Here is a 22,999-nt window from a genome sequence, read left to right on the forward strand (position 1 = left end):
TATTATTATATTTATATAGTATGTTAACGAATTTAATTTTCTATTTTGGTTGTTTGTTTGTGTTGCCTTTGTTTTATTTAAGGTTTTACTTTGGATGAGAAAACTACCGTTATTTAAACAGAAATGAGCTGTGGTGAGGTGCGCGCTCCCGCGAGGTGCACGCGAGACAGGCTGGCATAGTTCGTGCACGTCAGGGCGGTTCTGCGTGGGTCTGAGCTGGGCGTGCCCCCCACCCCACCCCCAAGTCCCCACTACACTCTAACATCCTTTTTGCATTTGAGCCACATTGTTCGACGAGGGCACATTTGGGTCGAACCAATGAGTCCCCCCCGAATCGCTTTGTGCTATTTAGCGGAGCTAAAGTGAAACGTTCGTTGCGCATAATAATTCGATGTTTTGAAGACGACCGGAAACGGTGCGAAGATTGTTTGGATATATTCAATTGAAGAGGGAACTTGAGTTAAAACATCTTTTTTTTAACCTCCATCCTGTGGCAGACGAAACATAGCTTCGTACCGGCTTGATGTAAGTATGCCGTTAAATATGTTATATATGTGTAATGCCTCCGCCTTTGTACCGCGTTTTGTGTCTTATCTACCGCAGTTACATGTTAGCTAGCATCGCAGAGGTTTTTTTTTTTTTTTTTTTTTAATGACAACTAGCTGTTTTTAGTCCTAGCTACGTGTGTGTTCCTAATAAATAATACATGTGCAATTCGCGCAATTATCATTCTGAACAACGATTCTTGAGTAGAGTGGTCAACTTCGGAGGTTATTAGAAATATCCGCCCCTAAAACACAATCACCAGTTCATTCAAATGCAGTGTAATTGATTGAATTTTTGAACAAACACAAATATACGAGACTGGTTTCATTGCTAACGGTGGCCTCGCAGACCGAAGGGAGACACCCTGTCACGCAGTGGGAAAACTGCAAATGTATCACTGCGGAAGTTGGATGGATTTCTTCACAAGCATAGAAGACTGTTAAGATGCAGCCTCCCTAAAATGTTGCATGAGGAGGGGCTGACTGGCAGTGTCATTGTCAAATCATGGCTGAAGCTCTGGAGGAAATTGTACAAGATACTCACAGCCACAACATCGGGCGCACCTGCATAATTTAGCATTATTCCACATACAGTAAAAACTGCATCATAAACGTTTGCCCTGATATACATATTAACGATTTTTGATCGCCACTGTCACTTCGATAGTCATGCAACAAGCTAACAACATCTCGATTATTATTGGTGCTGTTTGCAGTGCTATAGAACTGCACTGCATCATATTGAAAGCTGTTAAGTAAATCTATCTATCTATCTATCTATCTATCTATCTATCTATCTATCTATCTATCTATCTATCTATCTATCTATCTATCTATCTATCTATCGAGTTCTAATGATATAGCGTATATATATATATATATATATATATATATATATATATATATATATATATATATATATATATATATATATATATATATATATATATATATAATCACAATTCCATTCCATTAAACTAATTTCTGTTACTTTCTATCAATGCACAACGAATCATCATGCTACTTCAGTCTGCTTCGCAGGACAGAGTAACAAAAACATACAAAGTTTTTTCTTTTCTTTTTTACAAACTGTCTTTTTGTAAATTCCTCTTCTCGCTCTCGACCTTGTTAGACAGCTCACCCCATGGGATGTATGTCTTTTCCTATTCGCATTGTTTACCGCTGCTTGTTTATTTCGGGTGAGTTGTGCGCTCAACACACCATACAAGTACCAGACCAAGATTCCTTGCATATAATATGCGCAGAACATTGAAAGGTTCTTTTCAATATAGATTCAATAGAGAAGCAATTGATTTTATTGAGTATCTGTATAACATGTCACTGTTATAAAAATGAGGAATAACGTTTTAAACTACAACGTAGTTAACGTACGTAGATAAAAGTTAACCTACGTTCTTCCATTTCTTCTTGTCTTCCTACTGCAAGTTGCTGAGTGCAAACCAATAAAAAAAATGAACCCTACTTAGAACCAAGCACATAACACAAGCAAGCAACAATAGGAAACAAAAGTGTTTCTCATTGTTGCTTGCTTGTTTGAAGGCATTACCACTGGACTCATCAAGTGCGAGAGCTACCAAAATAACACGGGATATTGATATGTACTGTACATCACGCCCGATATGAAGCCATTTTTGACGGTAGAAGGCAGTGGATGTTGGCGGCTAATTTACCCCCTCGAGCCGCAGTAACTTTAATTGCACAGTAGTTCCAACTAGGCATGAGCTGATAATGGTGATGGTAATATATCGCGATTTTGAAAGGGACTGTTTTTTAAAACTGTCCAAATTTGTCAAAACCGGTAAGTTTTTATTTTTTCTCTCCCACGTTGTCTGCCTTAACGGGCAATTACAGCTTGCAGCAGGAGCCTCCTCTCAAGGTGACTCATACTCTTTGGCCACCGTAGCCAATCACATCCACTTCCTGGTTTGTCGGCTTCAGTACATCTGTAATAAATGCAGCTAACCAACACGGCTAATGTGGCACACATGTTTATGCTACTTTCACTGAGCATTTTATGCAACATCAGTTTCCAGTGTGCATCTTTTCCACAGCAGGTGGTATAGATACTGCCCAAAAAGAACAGTTGGACCCAATGTGGACATGCTTGTATTACCAGAAAAGAACATGACCATTAAATATTAGACAAATGTTAGTTTGCTGAACCACAAATAGTTTGTTGTCGTGTCCAGAAGTAAAATCACTGTTGTAGAAACAATTTGCGTTAATGTTTATTTGTTTAATGTTTTGCACATTAAAGAAGTTATTTTTATTTTGTTCGTGTTCAACTATGAAAGAGCACAGCAACAACTTTTCATGAAGCGGCATATGAAAAGGAAGTGCAGTGGGCCCCCATGTTACGACATTAATCCGTTCCGCGGTTGGGGTCGTAAGGCGAATTTGCCGAATGACGGGCAATCCTAACCTACAGTATGTTCCATAGCTAATACATTTACAACCCCAGATAAAAACATCAAATTTGTATATACATTATAAAAATTGGAACCAAAATAGTATAGTAAGTGCTACGTATATATAAGATACATCTACCTATACAATCAGAAAATATAACAAATAAAAAATATAGAAAGGATTTATTTACCTTTGAGTGCCGCTTGTTATGCCCATATTCACTAATAAGGGTTATCTCCAGCATCGTTTCCAGATAAATCATCTTCTTACTTCTCTCTTTAACATCACTAGCAATCTTGGGACCCATGGCTAACCCTGTCAACTTTGAATTAAGCAGTAAAATGCACTATAAATACGGTTTTGTAACCACTTACAATCGAACAAAGCTTTACCGTTCCGCCATTTTGAAACAAGTGAGGCTGACCAATAGACGACCAATGTAGTGACACGTTGCAGTGACACGTTTAACAAGATTTAAAATCTTTTTTGAAATGCAAAAGACCATTGCTGAAATTCACCTGCATTTGACGGTTAATGCAAAGCCCAGCTACTGGCAAAATTAACAGTTAAATCTGCCGAGACTCAATGTTGACTGGCCTGTTCTGTGATTCCCGCCTTCATACAAAATGTGTGCACATCAAAAGTGTTCAGCAGAGCCGTCGCAATGCATGAAGTGTTCCGCATCCCAAAACAATTGTTAAAATGGGAAATTTTGGGACATTTAGATAACATTTCCTCCAACACGTTCAAAAATGTTGTATTGATAAATAGTAGACTCGTTAATTAATTGTTGTCCCAATAGTCAATCAATGTGACTTTGTCAAAAGCCCATCAAATTCCATGGACGAGGTCTTCAATGAGTCATGCCTTAATTACAAATTAATAGCTGTATCAAATTCAGTTTACATATCCATTTATACTGTATCCCGCTTAAATATCAATAGTATTAGATTTACTAGCACTTAAATATATAAAAGCTAATTGAAAATTATATTAGGATCCTTTATTTTCCTTTTTCTTAAATGATCATAAATGCAGCTCTCTTAATAACAAACTTTACAAACTTATTTTTCACCCAGTGGAAAAAAACAAGGTACGGATGTGGTGTATGTCATCCTTTTCTGTGAACAGCTGGGCCTAACAACCAGTATGTAGCCTTTGCCAAGTATGAGTGACTGTTCACATATACTGGAAAGGTGCTAAACAAGATGTCCTTCCTAACTTCCTGGATGTGCTTTTTTTTAAGGTATAGCTGTGAACTGGGATGGACTCTTTTGTTTACTGTTAAGTAAGATGTAGGGGTGAGACAGATTTTTTATTACTTTATGTCACAGGAGGGATTTTCTGTGTTTGTCTAATAACTATAGTCCTCTTCCCTGTTTGCAAGACAGACTAACTAATGAGTTTTGCTGCATTGTGTGTCCGATGACATGGCACTTGGCTCCGATCACCAATTGTCCTTGGAGGTCAGCTGACCTTTTCATCTCTGCTGCTGCCTCTATGGCCTCGCTCTGCTCCAGCTGCCTAAAGAATAACCCCATAGGCAAAAGGTCAATTGCACACAAATTCTACAATAGCTAAAATGTTAAGATGGCACTTCTTTTAAAACACAAGTCGAAAAAGAAGGGTTTCCTATATGCTTTGCAATTTTGTCAGGCTTCCACTGGTCGGAAAAATTGATTTTTTAGCATTGTCCTAATATCTTTGTAAAAATGCACTTTTTCTCACTCTGGATTACCTTTCTGGAATGTTCAAATTGGCTTTATGGCCTCAGGAAACAAAATAGTGATAGTTGACTTGCTCACCTGCCAGTCAACACTGGAATGTATGGTGCAGTTTATGAGAATGATGTCATAGAAGTGCTGGAGGAGGGTGTGGCGAGCTGTCATGGAGACTTGCATTGGACTGTGATACTTCCCCAGAGAGGGTCTCCTTACCATCAATGCTCCATTAAATATCTATTATCTTTGTAGTAGACTTCTGGCTCTGTCAGTATAGATTATTTAACCAATTAGGCGCTTAGAGCAGAAATCATGCTAAGAAAGATGACAGTTCTTGCATGATTCTTCTTACACAGGTTATCTTAGTACTGGATAAAAAAATAAATACAAAGCTGATGACAAAACACACCAGCTAAATACAGCCTTATAAACTAATTTTTGCATACATTAACTTCTTTTGATTTATAGCCAGGGGTCGCTACATTATTAAATGAGATATTTGCAAAGGAATAGCTCTCACAGATGGATTTTTAAGAACATTTATTTACCTTGAACGCCATCAGATAAGGCCCCTCCCCCTTGTTGAGCCACCCTCCAGCTTGCTAGACTAGCTTTTGCTAGTAACCCCTCAGCTGCTGCAATGGGCAGCACAACGCTGGTGTGAGACTCCACAGTAAGAGAAGTGCAAGGATGCTTCAGGCTGAAGAACAGAGTTCATTGACCACAGGAGTAATTAAAAAAATGACAGATATGCACCAATATGGCGGATATCGCCCTTAATAATCAATCCATCCCTAGTGTGGACTTTACAGTCTCTGTTTATGGAGATCTCACAAAAATCTAAGGGTGACCTGATCTAATATTGTATCTGTTCAATATCAGCCAAAACAACACTATCAGATCTTATTGGTTTACACTTAAAATATCCAATATTAGCGCTGTTTCTGCTCTTCTACTATATCCAGCAGCGTCTGGATTAGGCATGAGATGATAATCTGATTGATAGGCAATATATCAGTTTTAGAAGTCACGGTTATTTAAAACTGTCCAAGTCTTTCAAACCTGGTAGGTTTTTTTCCCTGCCTTAAGTTTTACTCCGTCTGCCTCAAAGTGTAAAGTGCAGCTGCAGACTGTACTAGCTCTCACTGTGTATCAGACGTTAGTCCTCCTCTGCTGCAGCAGCCAATAACATCATTCTTTTATTGGTTTGTTGGCTTCAGTACCACTGTAAGGAAGCTACTGCAGGTGACTACCGTGGGTAAAGTGGCAAACATGTTATGATGCTACTTTCACCAAGTGTTGTACTGTATGTGATATCGCTTGAAGTAGGACTTGAGCAGTCTATCTAAAGTGGGTCAAGAAGGCAAATGAACCCCCCCCCCCCCCCCCCATCCAAACAAAGGAAGCTGGCTGTGTAAGGAACTTTTCGGCTTTCAAAAACGAGCGACATTGCCAGTGAGCTATGAGCTTGTAGTAAGCAAATCAACATTATCGCAAGTGGACGAGATCATACAACGCGAATCCACACATTTAGATTGTCGTTTTTTACGCCTTGCGGCATCAGAGATGGCATTGAGAACGCCTTTCTCGATGCCTAGCAGTGACCAATGTTTATTTTGAAAAATGCTAGATGTCATTTGGAACATTAACATTAACCAACAGCATTAGGAATGGCACTCAGCTTCAAGCGGGATCATACTGTTATCATATTGTCCCATGCCTAGTCTGGATCTAGCGTGCAGATTTTAATTTGGAATATTGTATGTTCTCATACCTACTGTTGCAAAGAATGTTGTGTTTTGTTCTGTTAAACGTATGGCTCATTTATGGTGCTATTCTATCAAATCAATATCGGTATGGGACAGTACTCTAGTCTAGGCGACAATGTCAATATCATTTCAAAAGTGAAAAAGTTGTATTGGGTCATCCCATAAAAGAAGCTGAGCAAAAAACTGGTTTAAAAGTAGATTTTTTTTCTATTTGTATTTACCTTTTGTTTTGCATTAATCCTGACTTTGTGTGTAAGAATATCCTGCTTACCCCATATTCACTTAGCCACTGCCCTTCAGTTTCTTTCACTAGTGCCCACCTTTAGCTGTCATGTAAGAATATCTAGAGGTCTAGAAGTCTAGAGTTTCAAAACCAACTGCTAATTTCCCAAGCTGGAGGTGTCAAGTTATAAATAACTCCAAACACAGAAGTACTGTGTGTGTGTGTGTGTGTGTGTGTGTGTGTGTGTGTGTGTGTGTGTGTATGTGTGTATATGTATGTATGTATATATATATATATATATATATATATATATATATATATATATATATATATATATATATATATATATATATATATATATATATATATATATATATATATATATATATATATATATATATATATATATATATATATATATATATATATATGTATATATATATATATATGTATATGTATATATATATATATATATATATATATATATATATATATATATATATATATATATATATATATATATATATATATATATATATACAGGTAATACATTTATTGTTAAATATGTAAGTGTAATGTGTAATATTTGTGTATGTTTTTATATAGAGGGAGGCTGAATGATTAATAGGCAACAAACCAATAATATATATATATATATATATATATATATATATATATATATATATATATATATATATATATATATATATATATATATATATATATATATATATATATATATATATATATATATTTTTTTTTTTTTTTTTTTTTAATAGCATATGACTATTTTAGAGACCCCAAATTGTCCAAATTCACAGAATTTCCACCCCTATACGTACATCAAATTTCTTAGTCCATCATGAAACAGACTGATTAGCATTGTGTTGAATCAAAAAACATCTGCTTCTATTTTGGTCTGTATGTATTTTTTATTTAAATATTGTCAATTTAAGACTGAAGAGAAGGGTATTGAGATCTGGCACAAGCGACTCTGCATTACCATGATTTTGATAGAGGAACTACGATACATAGAAAAATGCCAATGTTTTTTTTTTTTTACCCCCTTAGATATTACGTTAATTACCGATATGTATTGGATGGTCATCATCCTATTGATACATCAGCCCAAGCAGCAGCTCAGTGTAAAGACCACACAGATAAGTGTCTTGTAAAAAGCAACAGTATTTCTAAATATGTTTTTTATTTATCTTCTTGTGTGGATTATTTATCAGTCACTGACATGGCCTAGTTTGAGACGAGTTAGCAAGGCTGTCTGGTTTCCTGCCTCCAATCTTCCAGAAGCAGAAAAGGCTCTATTAAATTTTCACTGTCAATAGTCAGATACCCCCATTAGGCAGGTATACGTTTTGATCTTGGTGTGTCACTGTTGGTGCAAATTATGCAACCTCGCGCTGCATTTCATCACATTTTAACGTAGATTCACTTGACTCTAAATATGTCACACACATCCTCTATGAGCAGACACCTCATCAATAAACATTGATGACCCACTTCCATTGGCAGTCCGACTTCTTATGCTGTAATGGCACCTCCAGCACATTGGGCATGCATGCTATAGTTACATCTTGTGTTATTTTCCAACTCTTCTCGAGCATGTTTGCGCTCATCTCAGTTGCACATGGCTATAGATCTTCAAAATAGCTTATTCTGACAATATAGTACTAGATCGGGGTCGGGAGCCCAAAATGTTGAAAAGCTCTGATCATATTTGATTGATAATGAAATTAGTTTTCACATTACAAATTACTGTACAGTGATCCCCCCTACTTCGCTGTTAATGGGGGGTGTCAACCCCCCGCGAAGTCTGAAACCCGCGAAATAGGGTATCAGTTCCTAGACTTCTATGTACGCCCCAATATAGCTGCAGAAACCATAAACAATCCTTTTTTTTTTGTATTTTTTTGCCTATTTTATTTGTTTCTCCTAATATTTAACATTACATCATCCTTATTAACATTATTGTATATTCATTAAATAACTAATATTACTTAGTTTGTTGAGAATTTGTTCTCGGTTATCTGCACCAAGACTCTGGTGAGAGATTACGCAAGTCATCACATTGAACTTCACATTTATTTTGGCTCATGTATGGTGTATCATGTAGTATCTGTTGAATAATAAATCAACAACAATGTTAAAGTCAGTAAACTAACATATAAACACTTGCCGAACTTTAATCTATGAATTTACTGTGTTTTTAGCCAACATTAGCGGGTTAGCAACAACTAACAACTACTAACTATAATGTGCAACCTCTACACAAACAAACACATAAACAGAATAAACACTCATCGCTTACTAAACATAGGCAGTAACATGCGTTATCAACATAAATGATAATAACAAATAAACTATAAATATGAACTCTAACGCTTGAAGAATTCTTAACATAGTTATTAACTAATATTACTTAGTTATTTGATGAATACAGTACTGTATAATGTACTTTTTTGCTTTTTTTCAATTTTTTTCCATTTTTGCGCATTTTTTTATTTTTTATTTTGAAATATTTTTAATTTTTCCTGGAAAAACCCGCGAAGCACTGAGACCGCGATATCTGAGACCGCGAAGTAGGAGGGACCACTGTATATGTGTATGTTTTACCAGGATCTTAAGGATTAGAAACTCAGCCTATGTCTGCTAGATCCAAGGACGCTGACATCGGTTACAACATTCAGCAACAGTTTAGGGATGTGTGGATCTATTGCTGCAGCTTAATGGCTATGTCCTTATGGGGTCTGCTTTTCAGTCAATCATTAACATTAGTGAACAAGCCATGGCTAATCTGAGCGTGCTTGACACAGAGTTTATTAAAGACAAACCATTCAAAGGAAAAGAACTTGTGTGGTTTTTTTTCCACGTGCACTTCTACAGCAAATTCCTAAAAACCAAGGTGTTGTTCACTTCAACTGTGTAACAATGTGAGATTAAGATTAAGGTTTTTCTGTGCATAGGTGTATGCATACGTGAAATTTTTTAATCCTAAAATCATCACACAGTCCATCCTGAGGCCCTGTAGCCACAATCTTGGTCACTGCTGCATCAATGTAATAGGTGTAGTAATTATTTGGTTGATATTAGGATTATGAAATATATATATATTAGGATTATGAAATATATATGAAAAAAACAAAACATCTGACACTCGTAGACTGGTTCAATTGATTGCTTTATTGAAGAGTGTATATATATATATATATATATATATATATATATATATATATATATATATATATATATATATATATATATATATATATATATATATATATATATATATATATATATAATATATTGTGGCATCACAAGGGGACGTGTAGTAGAGGGCCGGTACGTCCCCTTCTGTGAACCAATGCCACACCCCAAAATGACCGAGATGCCAAGGACTCCAATGCCCAGCATGCCTCACTGCCTCAACAGGTGTAGCTGATCAAGTAATGGGATAAAAGCCGACCTGGCTGATTGAAGCGAGAGACTGTGCTGCTGAGGAAGAGACATGTGGAGCAAGAGAGTGCCACTAAAGACAAAGCCAGAGAGTTGTGAGAACAGGTTTTATTTGAACTTTGACCGTTGTTGAACTACTTTAAATTGTACTTTGTGCGCCAGTTTTGGAATCCCATGAACAGACTTTATTTCAAGTTGTTGCATTTTTGATCATATGTTTTTCCTGCTTTCATTTGTACTTTGTAAAGAGAGTAGTTTTGAACTCTAAGAACCAACCTGATTTTGATTACTGTCTTTTGACCACCTGTTTTGATATAGTTTCTTTGAACTTTGAGTGACAAAATAAACATTTTATTGAGACACCTGACCTCTGTGACCCCATCTGCCCTGTTACACCTCACGCGACCCCACTATATATATATATATATATATATATATATATATATATATATATATATATATATATATATATATATATATATATAATTTGATTAATAACCCAATCTAAACATTGAGGAAGATCGTTTTTAATTTTAAGAAAAAGTGCCTACCAAACACTATGTCCTACTCATGCAAGTAACCCACAAAAAATAATTATGTGCACCCCTGGTTATCTTTGTGCTCCTTTCTACTGAATAGGTGCATCATTAACTCTCATCAAATGTCATGTGGGACTTCTCAGTGAGCATGATTTAACAAGCATGGCAATTACCACTACTGCTACTATTACTACTACACAGGGTCAACTTGATTTAAATAGCCTTTTCCTTAGTGACCCTTCAAAAACTGCTTTGTATGTTTACTTGTGTTTTCTTTGTATAAAATTTCAATTTACTTGAAGATCTTAAATATTAAAGTGGGTGCACTATAAAAGAAAAAAAAACATGTTGAAGGAGATACCTATTTTCTTATGGCATTGGACGTCAAATAGAATTCTGTAATGCCATCATCATACAGAAGGCTGCTGTACCCTAAATTGTTGCAGAGTTTCACAGTGATTTTACCTCCTGTAAACTCAAGTAAGACATTATCCCCATGACGTTATTGCATTATCACTTATCGTCATCTTTATGTGCAGTATCAAATTGTGACTGTAACCACAGGGTTGCTAGGTGCCTCTGGCAGAATTAACGTCATGGCCATGGATTATTTGCCCAAACTTGCATTTGATGTAATCTTGCTAAACCTCCATGGACACCTCTTCTTAGTAGCGCCGAGTTATCATGTACCATCATGCCTGCTGCTGTTCTGTTAAAAAGTCATTTCCAGGTCATAGACTTACTATATTTGTGGTAAATTTACAAAAGACTGACTTACAGATTGTCACTGTTTGTAACAGCTTCACCCCTATGTCTTATTTATCTACAGGCAATGTTTTAAGAAATATATTTATGCTATTAAGTTCCTATCCCACTTGGGGTCGATCAATGTTGACTGTTGGGTAACTTGACAAAACGCATGGGCACATCAGTTTGTCAAGTTTTGTTTTAGGTAGCAAATGTTCATTGACGGCGGTTCATTGAAGGTGCCAACATGTGTGTTCACGTCAGTTTGTCAGGGCTTGTTATAGTAGCAAATGTCCATTACACAGATGTTGTTCCATAATTTAAGTGTTTTTTCTTGTTGCAAGAAAATTTTAACATGTTCTAAATTTCTTTGCAACAAGAATCGTACAGGAAAATGTGTGACCTTAAACAAACCCAGGCAAGAATGTAACTTTTGCTTGAAAACACTTGCCATTGTTCGCTGCTCAGTGAATAAGGACATTAATGGTCGTAATTTCGTACAAATATTTATGTTATCTGTTTGGCTATACAGTCCCACTGCACTTTGCATCTCATTGCTGTTTTTATACAAATATCCCCTCGTTTTATTCTTTGAAGATTACACAGTTGTCCCCAAACCTTTGTTGTTTCATCATCACAATATTCATGAGTTTATAAATTAAAACCACCAAGCATATTTTTGCATATTGGCACTTTTTTTTTTAATAAGCATTTTTGCTCATACTGCAGAAACATGTTTTCCTTGTTAATATTGATTGCCATATTTTTTCCACATCTCCATTTGAAATACTTTATTTCCCTCAGAATTAAATTAGATAGAAGAGGAAACAGTCATATATTGTTACAACATCTCCGTGCTGTATAGATAAAGGGGAAAACAGCACAGACATGATCCAAAGCTTTGGAAAAGCTCCTCTTTAGCAGCGGTTCCCAACTGTTTTATCAACACAGACCAGGTTTACACTTGTGGGGGTTACACATGCCTTCAAAATAACATACAGATAGAACACAAAATGAATAGAACCACACACATTAAATTTTAACTCACAGTTATGCCAACTCAATGGAAGCCCTGAGCTTGTTTCTCTGCAACAAGCCAGGCCCATTTAGGAGTGATGGGCCTGGTTTTATGCGTGAAGCCATTTGAAACTGCGGTGATTTACGGCTATAAAAATAAACTTGGCTTGACATAAAACAATGACAGTCGAAGTGTAAAATTCAGTTGTATTGTTTTTGTTGCGGTATCTGCAGAAAACCCCACTTCACACAGAGGGGATATCGGAAATGGAAACGTGGTTTTGAGTGTTATGGTGGCGACTCAGTGTATTCTGCCATGACTGAAATAAGGAACACCTACAGAGTTGTTTTCTTGAAGATTCTCTTAAGGCCGCTGTCATTTGTGATCTCCAGAAGTTGATCATCTTCTTGCAGAGAAAAATCTTTCTTTGTTTTCGAAGTTACAGGCTCTTCTCTTGCCTCTTGACTTGGCATGTTCCCCTTCCATACAACATTTTCCAAAGATGTCCGTTTCTGACTCATTTTTCTACTTTCTTGTTGAATTTGTAGGTAAAAGTAACCAAAACAGAGTAAAGAAAATCTGGTCACTTTTTCAAAATACTGTAAAATATTTTTTAGACTCAGATAATACATAAAGCAGAGATATAGTAATTATTTTTTTCTTGTGAGGCTCGTTACCAATTAATCCATGAAGCAGCATTGGGCACAGGTGGTTGGGGACCCCTGTCCTTGACAACATTTTCCCATGTTGCTTTTTCTATCCTCTTACCCTGAGTGAGAAAGTCAAACATGGAGTATCTTCAGCACATTTTTAACATTCCCCTGTGAGGACCATCATTACTCAGCCCCTCTGTATTTCCTCTCATTTCATCTAATCATTTAGTTCTATTAGTAATATCTGCCTTTGTGTCACTGATCATAGAACATAGTTAAAAGTGTGTTTAAATATTTTGAATGTACCCTGTTACGACTATGCATCGAGTCTGTCAGTGTACTAAATGGCAGCCTGTCTGTGCTTGCTTTTCTTCTCTACAGCTGCAGCAGTAGTGTGTGCGTGTGTGTGTGTGCGCGCGTGTGTGTGTGTGTCTGTATGTGTGTGAGCCAAAGCGGCAAAGATGACAGAGTACAAGCTGGTGGTGGTGGGTGCTGGAGGCGTGGGCAAGAGTGCACTCACCATACAACTCATCCAGAACCACTTTGTGGATGAATATGATCCCACCATAGAGGTACAACAGTTTTCCTTTATGTCTTTTTTCACTGCTGCACACATTTGATATATTCCTGCTTCTGTCCCACTGGAATCCTCAGTTAAAAGCTTAAGGAAAGTGCAAAACCATTTCATGTTACAGCCATTGTAGTGGTGGAGTGCCTGCTGTATTGTAGAATTTACTTTCTTTATGAATTCAACTGGTATGTAGGAAAAAAAGGGAAATTGTGTCTCAGATAGAAATTATTGACTGGCCAATGTTTACGTGAGTACACTGACGGAGTAATCAGTCATACACATGCTTGCTTGTAAGGTTTTGCCCCCCGTCCACCACTTCCATTTTCTCCCATTTTCATTCGCTTTTTCTCACCCCGCCTGCCTCTGAGCAGACAATGTCCTTTTTGTGGATTTGCATTCCTGGCTCCTATGCTCAAATAAACAAAGGGAAGGCACTCCCATGTTTTTGTGGCTACACATTAGAGGGCTAAATACTGACTTGATTCCTTGATTGTGGTGTTAAAATGACCTGAAATTGGAAAGGGAATTAATCAATGTGAATATGGAGTTTTACATTTTTAACTTTTGAGTTTGACACGCAGTCCCTTAAAATACTAGCATAGTTGTTTTTTTTTTTGTTGTTTTTTGTGGGCTCATCATGAGTTCAGTTTGTCAAAATAACTTGTCTTTCAAACAAAGGCACCTATAAATTTAATCCCAATCTGTTAGAGAGCACATGTTTGTCCACCACCGACATTGTTGGAATTTCAAACAAATTTTCTGGCTCCCACCATCATAACCCTAACTTAATTAGTGAATTTGAAGGATTTTCAACTAATACAAGTGAAAAAAAGCTAACCACAGTTTCTATTAAAATCTTAATTTTACAATATTATAAGATTGTACCTTACCACAGCTGTTTTCATACTGTATTCATGACAAATTGTTAAATCAATAAACAGTAAAGTCGGGGCTGAATTCATTATTTTCATGTGCATCTCAGCTAGAACTCGGCCAAGAGTGAAATTACCATCTACAATGTGCACAATCTTACAGCAGTGTCGGCTTGCCCCTCACCGAATGAATGCAAGACTCGCCTCTGCTTACTATTGCAAGCTACAACCGTTCACAAACAAAAAGCAATTTCAGGTTTCATGCTAATGTCTTTATTATTGGCTGAAAAGTACAGTACTTAATTTATAATTTTGTATGTACCTGTGGCTACTGCCTAGAACTCAAAAGTAAATTGAGTCTGCATAGATAGGGAGATCGATTGGGCAATCTTGTTTCCTCTTCTTTGTGGCCGTCTGACCATTGGACCATATTTTTATGGTTAAAAAAAATACAGTAGAGTATTTTATTATGTAGAAAGCTTCTAACTCCACTACATTCAAAATGCCTTCATGTCACTTCATGTGGCCACTGTGGAAGAGGGTAATGTGAAGTAAATGATGCCTATGACACTTCACCTAATGCCGTATTCTTCTTCTTCCAACAATGAAGAGGCTAGCACCTATTTTGGAATACTTGTTGAAAAAGAGAAACAAGAAAAAGCAAAACAGTTATGTCTGTGCTGGTCATTAATCAGAGGTGCTACATGTGACGGTGACTTCTGACAACTTTTGTACAACTTCAATGACCAGATCTGATCTACCACAGCCAAAAAAAAGTCCTGCTATCATTTATGAAAATTAATCCATTATGTTTGTTTTGCAGGACTCATACAGGAAACAGGTTGTGATTGACGGTGAGACCTGCTTGCTGGACATTCTGGATACTGCAGGTCAAGAGGAATATAGCGCAATGAGGGACCAATACATGAGGACAGGGGAGGGATTTCTCTGCGTGTTTGCAATCAACAACACCAAGTCCTTTGAGGACATTCATCAATACAGGTGTGATAAAATGACAAGAGTGGGCATTATCTGACCTGGATTTTGGCAAGTTTATGAATCCCAATCCAAATCACCTGATTTTAAGGATTTGCCAATATGAGTACTGATTGAATACCTTGGCAATTTATTAAGCAAACAATTTTTATTAACAAAAATATGCCACTGTCGCACGTTTTATTAGCAGTGATTTTAACAAGTTACTTAAAACATTAAAATCCTTTGGTTTTTGTTTGTTTATGGGGGTCCACATCTGGTTTTTAAAAGTGACGTAAAAGATTAAAGTGGTTGAGTTAAATGCATCTCTATCCTTTCCACCACACAAAATGCTCAATTTGCACTCATAGCAAATCTTCACTTTGCAGATTAAAAATTTTCCATACAAACAGTATCATCATTACATGACACTTGCTCACTCACGTAGGCTTCTCGTGACAACTACCAGAATAGTCCCTCTCTGGCTGTGTTTGCGTCTGGTGTTGCCTGCTGTGTTTGCAATGTTGTGTAATATATGTTTTTGTTGTGTTTTGTTGTTTTTTAATCAATATCTGTGTACTTTGGGTTATTTTGTTGCTTTATAGCTCTTAAAGGGACACTGTGTAGGATTTGACAGTTTTTCATTACGGACTGCAGGAGGTGCTGTATTTACCGGTGTTCGTAGCTATAACAAACATGGCAGTGTCTGAAAAAGTGCTACCGCCCATGCAATATAATTAACCTACGATTATATTTAAAACATACTGTTGGTCGTTAAGAACACATTTATTTGCAAGTTGTTGTTTTTTTTAATTTAATTTAATTTATAATCATTCATTTTATTCCTTTTTAATGAAAAACGGTCTAAATCTTACACAGTGTCCCTGTAACGATAAAACAACAGCAATATAATTGAAATGAAATAAAAATTATGTGATTTTCGATCACAGGACTGGGACATTGTTAGTGTGCAGTGCACATTTCTAGGTACACCGTGCTAGAAAATCCAAAAAGAGAGGCATGCCTTTCCGCCGTGTGTGCCAGCTCTGCAGTGATTGTGTGATGTCAGGCTGTAGCATTTAACACGGCTAAAGAAAGCTTAGCTCCAACTGGAGGATTACGGCACCATGCCAATGACATCGATCCTGACTCAATTAGGGGAGCTGGAGATGGGACTCACAAGGACAGAGAAGGAGAAAGAGAGGAGTTTCTCTATACATTATTTGAATTTGTGACAGACATCACATGCCAGGTCATTGAGGCTGTATATCTTTGATAGCCCTCCCTTGATTCAACTAGTCAAAGTACAATAAAATATTTCAAAAGAAAATTTCCCTGGCGGTTGTGCAACAACCCTCTTCATAATTGCAGCACTTATGTTGTATATAGTTTTTTTTGGGCTTGAAACACTTACCTCATTTGACTTAAGCACATAAGCTGAGGTGGGTAAACAATATTAGTGGTGTTAATGACAGATGGTCTAGCTTTGTCCATTGTGAATCTGTCCTGCTACACCATAACTGAGAGGAAAGGAGCTAATAGATTGATCAGACCCCTCCTCCCTGTCAGTTTCCTTTGGCTTTTGGCTGCTGTAGCAATGAGGTAATGCGTTTTGCCGCCTGCCTGTCGTCCATCTCCACCCCCCACCCCCCACTCTCCACCCTCCCTCCTCCTCTCCAGCACCATCCTTCCTTTGGCAGTTCAGCAGTTCTCTGCACCACCAGGGACTGGATCCTCCTCAGGGTCTTAGTGCTACCCTGAGTTTGGCTTGCCAGTGGTGAAACATCTGCTGCTTACAGTTGAAGTCAGGGGCATGAAAGGGACATTGTAGTATGATTAAACATTGCGTTGTATCTAGGCTGGTTTAAAAACAGCATGAGAGTTCCAATGTTTAATTATGTCTGTTCTGTTTTGTGTGTGACCGACAGAGAACAGATTAAACGGGTTAAGGACTCAGATGACGTTCCCATGGTGCTCGTGGGCAACAAGTGTGACCTCCCGGCACGCACAGTGGACACAAGGCAAGCCCAGGAACTCGCCCGTTCATACGGTATACCTTACATCGAAACGTCTGCAAAGACAAGACAGGTACATCATGCAAAGCTGCCATTCCTTTATTAGACATGCCATTAAAAACCAAATTGGCAATAGTCATTGTACATCCGACCCAGAACAACAAGAATTATTTTTCAGTGCCACAGTTTGGTACATCATACATCAAAACCTTATCAGGAAATTACGACAACCTAGAAATCAAATGTGTTACATTTATGTTATGTTTATGTCATGCATCGCTTGGATGATTGTGCTGTACTAGGCGCAATGACTCATATCCAGGTTACATTAACTGGAGAACAGAAACACATTTTAAAGGACTCAAAAGTAGTGATCGCTTTATAGCCCTCCACCCTGAGCTACGTATTATATGTTCTATATGTCTACATAAAGACTGGCAATTCATCACTGGTAGATCTGTGATTCAAATGAGAGACAAAGAATTAAATGAGGATCTTTTGTCTATTTCCCAGCAGTATGCTATCTTGATAAAGATTTATTGAGATGATCACCATGGTAACATTGGCATAATTCTCCATGGCATGCTCTCCTGAAGGTTTTGCTCTCCCTGTGGAGAGGTGTTGTTGTGCAACTCTTAAAACTGATCATAGTAAAGTGCACAAAGTTGTCATCTGTTTTCTAAATAACTCAACAGTTCTATATTTTCTCCCATGTACCAATCATTTAAATTAATTGTAGTGTATTTTCTGTATTTTTGTATGTACAGGGAGTAGAAGATGCCTTCTACACATTGGTCAGGGAAATTAGGCAACACAAGCTAAGGAAGCTGAACCCACCAGATGAGAGTGGTCAGGACTGTATGAGCTGTCGCTGTGTGGTATCGTGATGAAGGTGATACTACTTTTACATTTAAAGCCGCATTGTGTATAACTAAGAGTTGCAGTTTACTCGCATTACGTGAATGCAGCACGTTCACTCCGGCGTCTCAGAGAGATCGTACTTTGGAAGCTTACACCAAGAGAGTGAGCAAATACAAATACAATTCTCTATTGGTTTCAGCGCACAGAAGCGCGGAATCTACAAAACTTGGGCAAATATGTCAATACCAGTTAGTTACTCCGGGCTTCCGCAGACATAAACAAGGAGACCACAGCCAGAGGTGGGAAGTCCAATGGCACTGCTACATGACGACTGACAAAAGCACGCAGTATGAACTCCATGGCGAAAAACCAACAGTTTCCACACTTTTTCTAAATGCAAACACAACTTTTAACATCAAGTAGAATGCAGGGCAGCAATCCAGGCACACGAGGATTAACAACAGGAAACAACATTGGCATGAAGTGGGATGTCTACGATACAAGGAAGCCACAGTTGATCTTTCTGACCGTACTTTCCATGATAAATTTCTGGTGAATCTCAATGTCTTTGCTGCCTATGTGTGCATGTGCATTTGGTGGGTTTATTCAATTGCGCAGAATAACTAGTCATTTTAACTCACAAACAGAGCGTTGTGCACCGTCGTGAAACTTGTGCTGCCGTTTGTGCACCCCCCCTTCTCCTTTTATTTACAATTGGCATACAAACCTTCTCTTTCCTCTTTTTTCCAATTTTATTTGTGATTGGCATACAATCCAGAAACTTGCTCAGCTGCACACAAGATGCAAACTGACATCCAAAACGTGGTTTGAATTATGTTGGTGAAAGTTTTCCTCCTTTGCTTTCCTTAGCTAAAAGAAACATAAAGCCTCCATCTCCATCAGGTAATATAATTAGTGAGTACTAAATGAATTGATAGACTCAAAAAATAAATTTAAAAAATATTGATGCATATTGACGCATGCCAATGTACTTACATATGTGTGTTTAAAGAACTGCCTTTGGTACAGAACTGTCATAAAAATATGACCTCCTAAATTGCAACTGTGCTAGTATTTGCATTTTGAGAATAATATTTTTTTTTTATCCTGTCACCTATTTTCTCCAGCTTCCCTTTCACAGCTTGGAAAGAAATCCTACAGCACAAGAAGCCACATCATGGACTTAAAAATAGGAAGACTGAATGATGAAAATCAAATAAAAGATTGCAAATTTGCTGTTGCAAGAAGAAGCTAAACCAGAGCCCTTTTTACAGAAAGGATTTGGACTGACTGTTGCCTATGTGGCTATCTGAGCAAGCTTGGCCAACTTTTCTTTTTTTTTCTTTTTGCTTCATGTCAACAGAGCAAAATCACTAATCACTATAGTCAACCCCAACACGGTCTTGCTGGGTAACTAACTTATTGTTTTCAGTCTCAACACTGGTCCTACAAACGGTGCCACAGATCCTAAAGTCCCGTTCACTTCACAGAATACTGTACTCATTCCTGTACCCTTATTTTCATACTGGACCCAGGTAGGTATTGGACATTTGTTTGCTCCATAACCACTCGTGTAACCCACTTAAAAAATCTGACTACATCCCTTTAAAGGTGGGGACCGACCAAGGAATTCACAGAGGGTGTTCTCGTTGTTCACAGTTAGCCTCGCTGCAAAATATGTACTGTACATTTTGTTTTTTCACTGGACAATATTTTCATATTTTTGGGATGGACAATAAGAATATCATTGAGCTTAATTCATTGAACTATTACACACAATTACTTGTACTTACAGTATGTGTGTATAATATATCAATTGAATCAGGAAATCTTATTTGATCTGCATTGAATTAAATCCAATTGAATTGTTCTACTTGAAGACAAAGAGACACGTTTTGAATAGCCTTATTAGGTGCAAATATCTTTAAAGGAATGGCCACATTTACAATAACCTTCTGAACCTTCTGTAAAATGACAACAAGAATAGCAAGGCATCATCTCTTGAACTTAGCCATACCATATTGAATCATTTAACGTTAAAATAAGCCGTTCTGCAATTGTATACCCCGCTCGCCCATGTATAGATACGTACCACATCATCTTTTTTGGAGAAATGTAAAGTACACCATTAATATGTACATATATATTCACTGGCGACAGACATTTTGGTTCTGGGTGCAGTTACCTTACATTCTTTGCTAAAAGTTGTCCATGAAATTATAATGATGCTAATAATAATAATAATGGTTGTTCAATTGCAATGGTTACTGCACAGTATATTGATGCTAGTGCAGTAGGTTTTACTGTATATCTGCCCAGTTTACATTGCACTGTTGGCAAGGGAGGGTCCAGTGCTATAGCACAGTTGCCATAGCTGGAGGAACTTGCCTATAAGATAGGAGCAACATGCTATGCTTGCACAGTTACACAGGTTTTAGTAGAGTTTATTTCAAAATACTTGCAATCATTGCTCCATGTGCACTGAAACCTCATTACAGAGTTTTTAAAGATTTATCATTCTTTCCAGAGTGTAACACACACTCACATACTCCTAGGAATGCTTAAACTTCCCACACGCCACACTACCCTCAAGAACCACTTGTACTGTACATTAGGGCTGCACAATTAATCTAATTTTAATTGCAATCATGATATTGGCTGCCACAATTAATTAAGCTCATCCTCAGCAATATTAACATTTAAAAAGTCAAGCTTTTTTTTTTTTTTTTTTTATTACAAGTCAAATCAAGCACTTTGTTATCCTACTACTAGGGGATAATGTTTCCAAACACATTTGCATGACAAAAGGGTCTGCTTTTCTCACCCTAATATATTATTTACCATTGTCAAATGGTGCTGACTTTTTGCCTGAGTCTTAATATATACCGTGTTAGCTGTCAATTGAGACCCATTTTGAAAAATCTGCTTGGCAAAAAATTTGAATGAATTCGGTTTCAAATGACCAAAAATGACAATTTGACTGCAATTGATTAAAATTAAATAACGTGCTTGGTTCTAATGAGGCTTACTTTTTTTCAGTGGTTTACACTCAGCAAGTAAATTAACCTGTGTGCCAAATTTTTGCCATGTCTTGGGGGGGTGAGTTTGTTTTAATTATTATTCACTTTATTTATTTTAGGTTATTATTTGTATGTATCAAGCCTTGAAGTCTTGTCTCTAGACTGATGGTTTTAGAAAAGGGCAATAAATAGACGTGTTTGACCAAACCTGATGAATAATCGTGATTTCAATATTGACCAAAATAATTGTGATTATTATTTTGGCCATAATCGTGCAGCCCTACTGTACATATACCTGTATGTGAACGATTAATATGTGTCATGGATGCTGAATCTGGGGTATGTTGTTGTGTTTCTCAGTGCTGAGTCGCTCACATGCTTTACTACTGCATTCGCTACCTGGCTGGCTACCTGGCAGCTTCTTATATCTAAACATGAGAAGTTCTGTCTGTTGTTTACCTTGTGTGTCATGACAGAAAAAAAGCATGTCCGGTTTAGACGTGAACTTCAGAGAAATTGAAGGTCAAACTACCGCATATTCAAGTTTGTCTGAATGAGTTTTTCAGTAGTACTATATAGCCAATGAAAGCCAAATTGCCTCACTCTTGCTGTGTTAATCATATTTAATGGCCTAATTTCTTAATGAATCCCGCTCAAGTCCCATGTAAACATAACACTGTTTACCCTTTATTGTGGAGGTTAGGTCACTTTTTTCTGCTCTTTGATCGCATGAACAACCATGCTACTGTCTGAATGGTAAGCAGTTCTTAACTATTCATTCTTTGCTCAAATGAATAGGATGGACTGTGAATGTGTCTTTTGAAAATACTCAACTAAAACTGTTTTAAGATTCATTTTGTTGTATGTGTTACACTGAAACATTTTGATGAAACCTTTGTGGAGTCCCAAATGCTTGTTGTCTCCCTGTCAAACTTTATACTGTACTGTTTATCAAATCCATAATAATACCGCAACACCATAAATCTATGCATACATTCTCATCGTCTTTGAATGTTTCATATTGTTGCCGCATGGATACTTAGCCAGTAAACAACCAAGTATACATGTCCCGATAAGACTGTACAAAACTGTGGAGGTTTGGACTCCTCTACTTATCAGTTGTCTCAAGGGCTTCTCTTTCCCTTGAACACTATTGAATGGAAAGTGTGGTTGGAATTTGTAAAAATGTTGGCTATTTAGCTATTTAAGATGTATGTACGCTTTGGACAAAAAAAAAAAAAAACATGTCAAACATAATGCAGGTCAGGAATAAAGATGTTAAGATAACAATGTTGTAGTCTTGTCTGTTGTGTGTTGCATGCAATTGCATTTGCAATTTTCTGCTACCTACAGGTGAGACCTGGAAGGTCTTAGAACGACCTCGATCAAAAAGATAATTTACGCTGACTTTTTTCACAATGACAGTATTGCTCTGGTTAATAGCACTACTATGGTGGCCCTCAACCACACAACACAACAGCTAATAAATTCATGCAAAATGACAAATAACAATAGCAATTTAAATACAAAAGCAAATACATAAATACAAATTTGAAAACATGCCATCAATTA

At 37.1% G+C, this 22,999-nt stretch overlaps 1 protein-coding gene across 1 annotated transcript; it reads left to right on the top strand.

Moving 5' to 3' along the window:
- The first annotated feature begins 252 nt into the window (after positions 1-252).
- On the top strand, positions 253-22,717 carry LOC148422025 (GTPase HRas). Its single transcript, XM_088416655.1, has 6 exons — positions 253-525; positions 13,495-13,685; positions 15,380-15,558; positions 17,460-17,619; positions 18,314-18,438; positions 19,535-22,717. The coding sequence occupies exons 2-5, from the start codon at positions 13,575-13,577 to the stop codon at positions 18,431-18,433; spliced, it is 570 nt and encodes a 189-aa protein (XP_088272781.1). The 5' UTR covers positions 253-525; positions 13,495-13,574; the 3' UTR covers positions 18,434-18,438; positions 19,535-22,717.
- Positions 22,718-22,999: the final 282 nt, after the last annotated feature.

This window comes from Hippichthys cyanospilos, chromosome 6 (genome assembly GCF_059441005.1).
Source record: "Hippichthys cyanospilos isolate Australia breed blue-spotted pipefish chromosome 6, RoL_Hcya_1.0, whole genome shotgun sequence".
NCBI lineage: Eukaryota > Metazoa > Chordata > Actinopteri > Syngnathiformes > Syngnathidae > Hippichthys > Hippichthys cyanospilos.

Coding starts and splice junctions, on each gene's coding strand:
- LOC148422025 (XM_088416655.1), top strand. CDS start 13,575: ATGACAGAGTACAAGCTGGTGGTGGTGGGTGCTGGAGGCGTGGGCAAG. Junction 15,559..17,459: donor GAGGACATTCATCAATACAG/GTGTGATAAAAT, acceptor TGTGACCGACAG/AGAACAGATTAAACGGGTTA. Junction 17,620..18,313: donor CGTCTGCAAAGACAAGACAG/GTACATCATGCA, acceptor TTGTATGTACAG/GGAGTAGAAGATGCCTTCTA.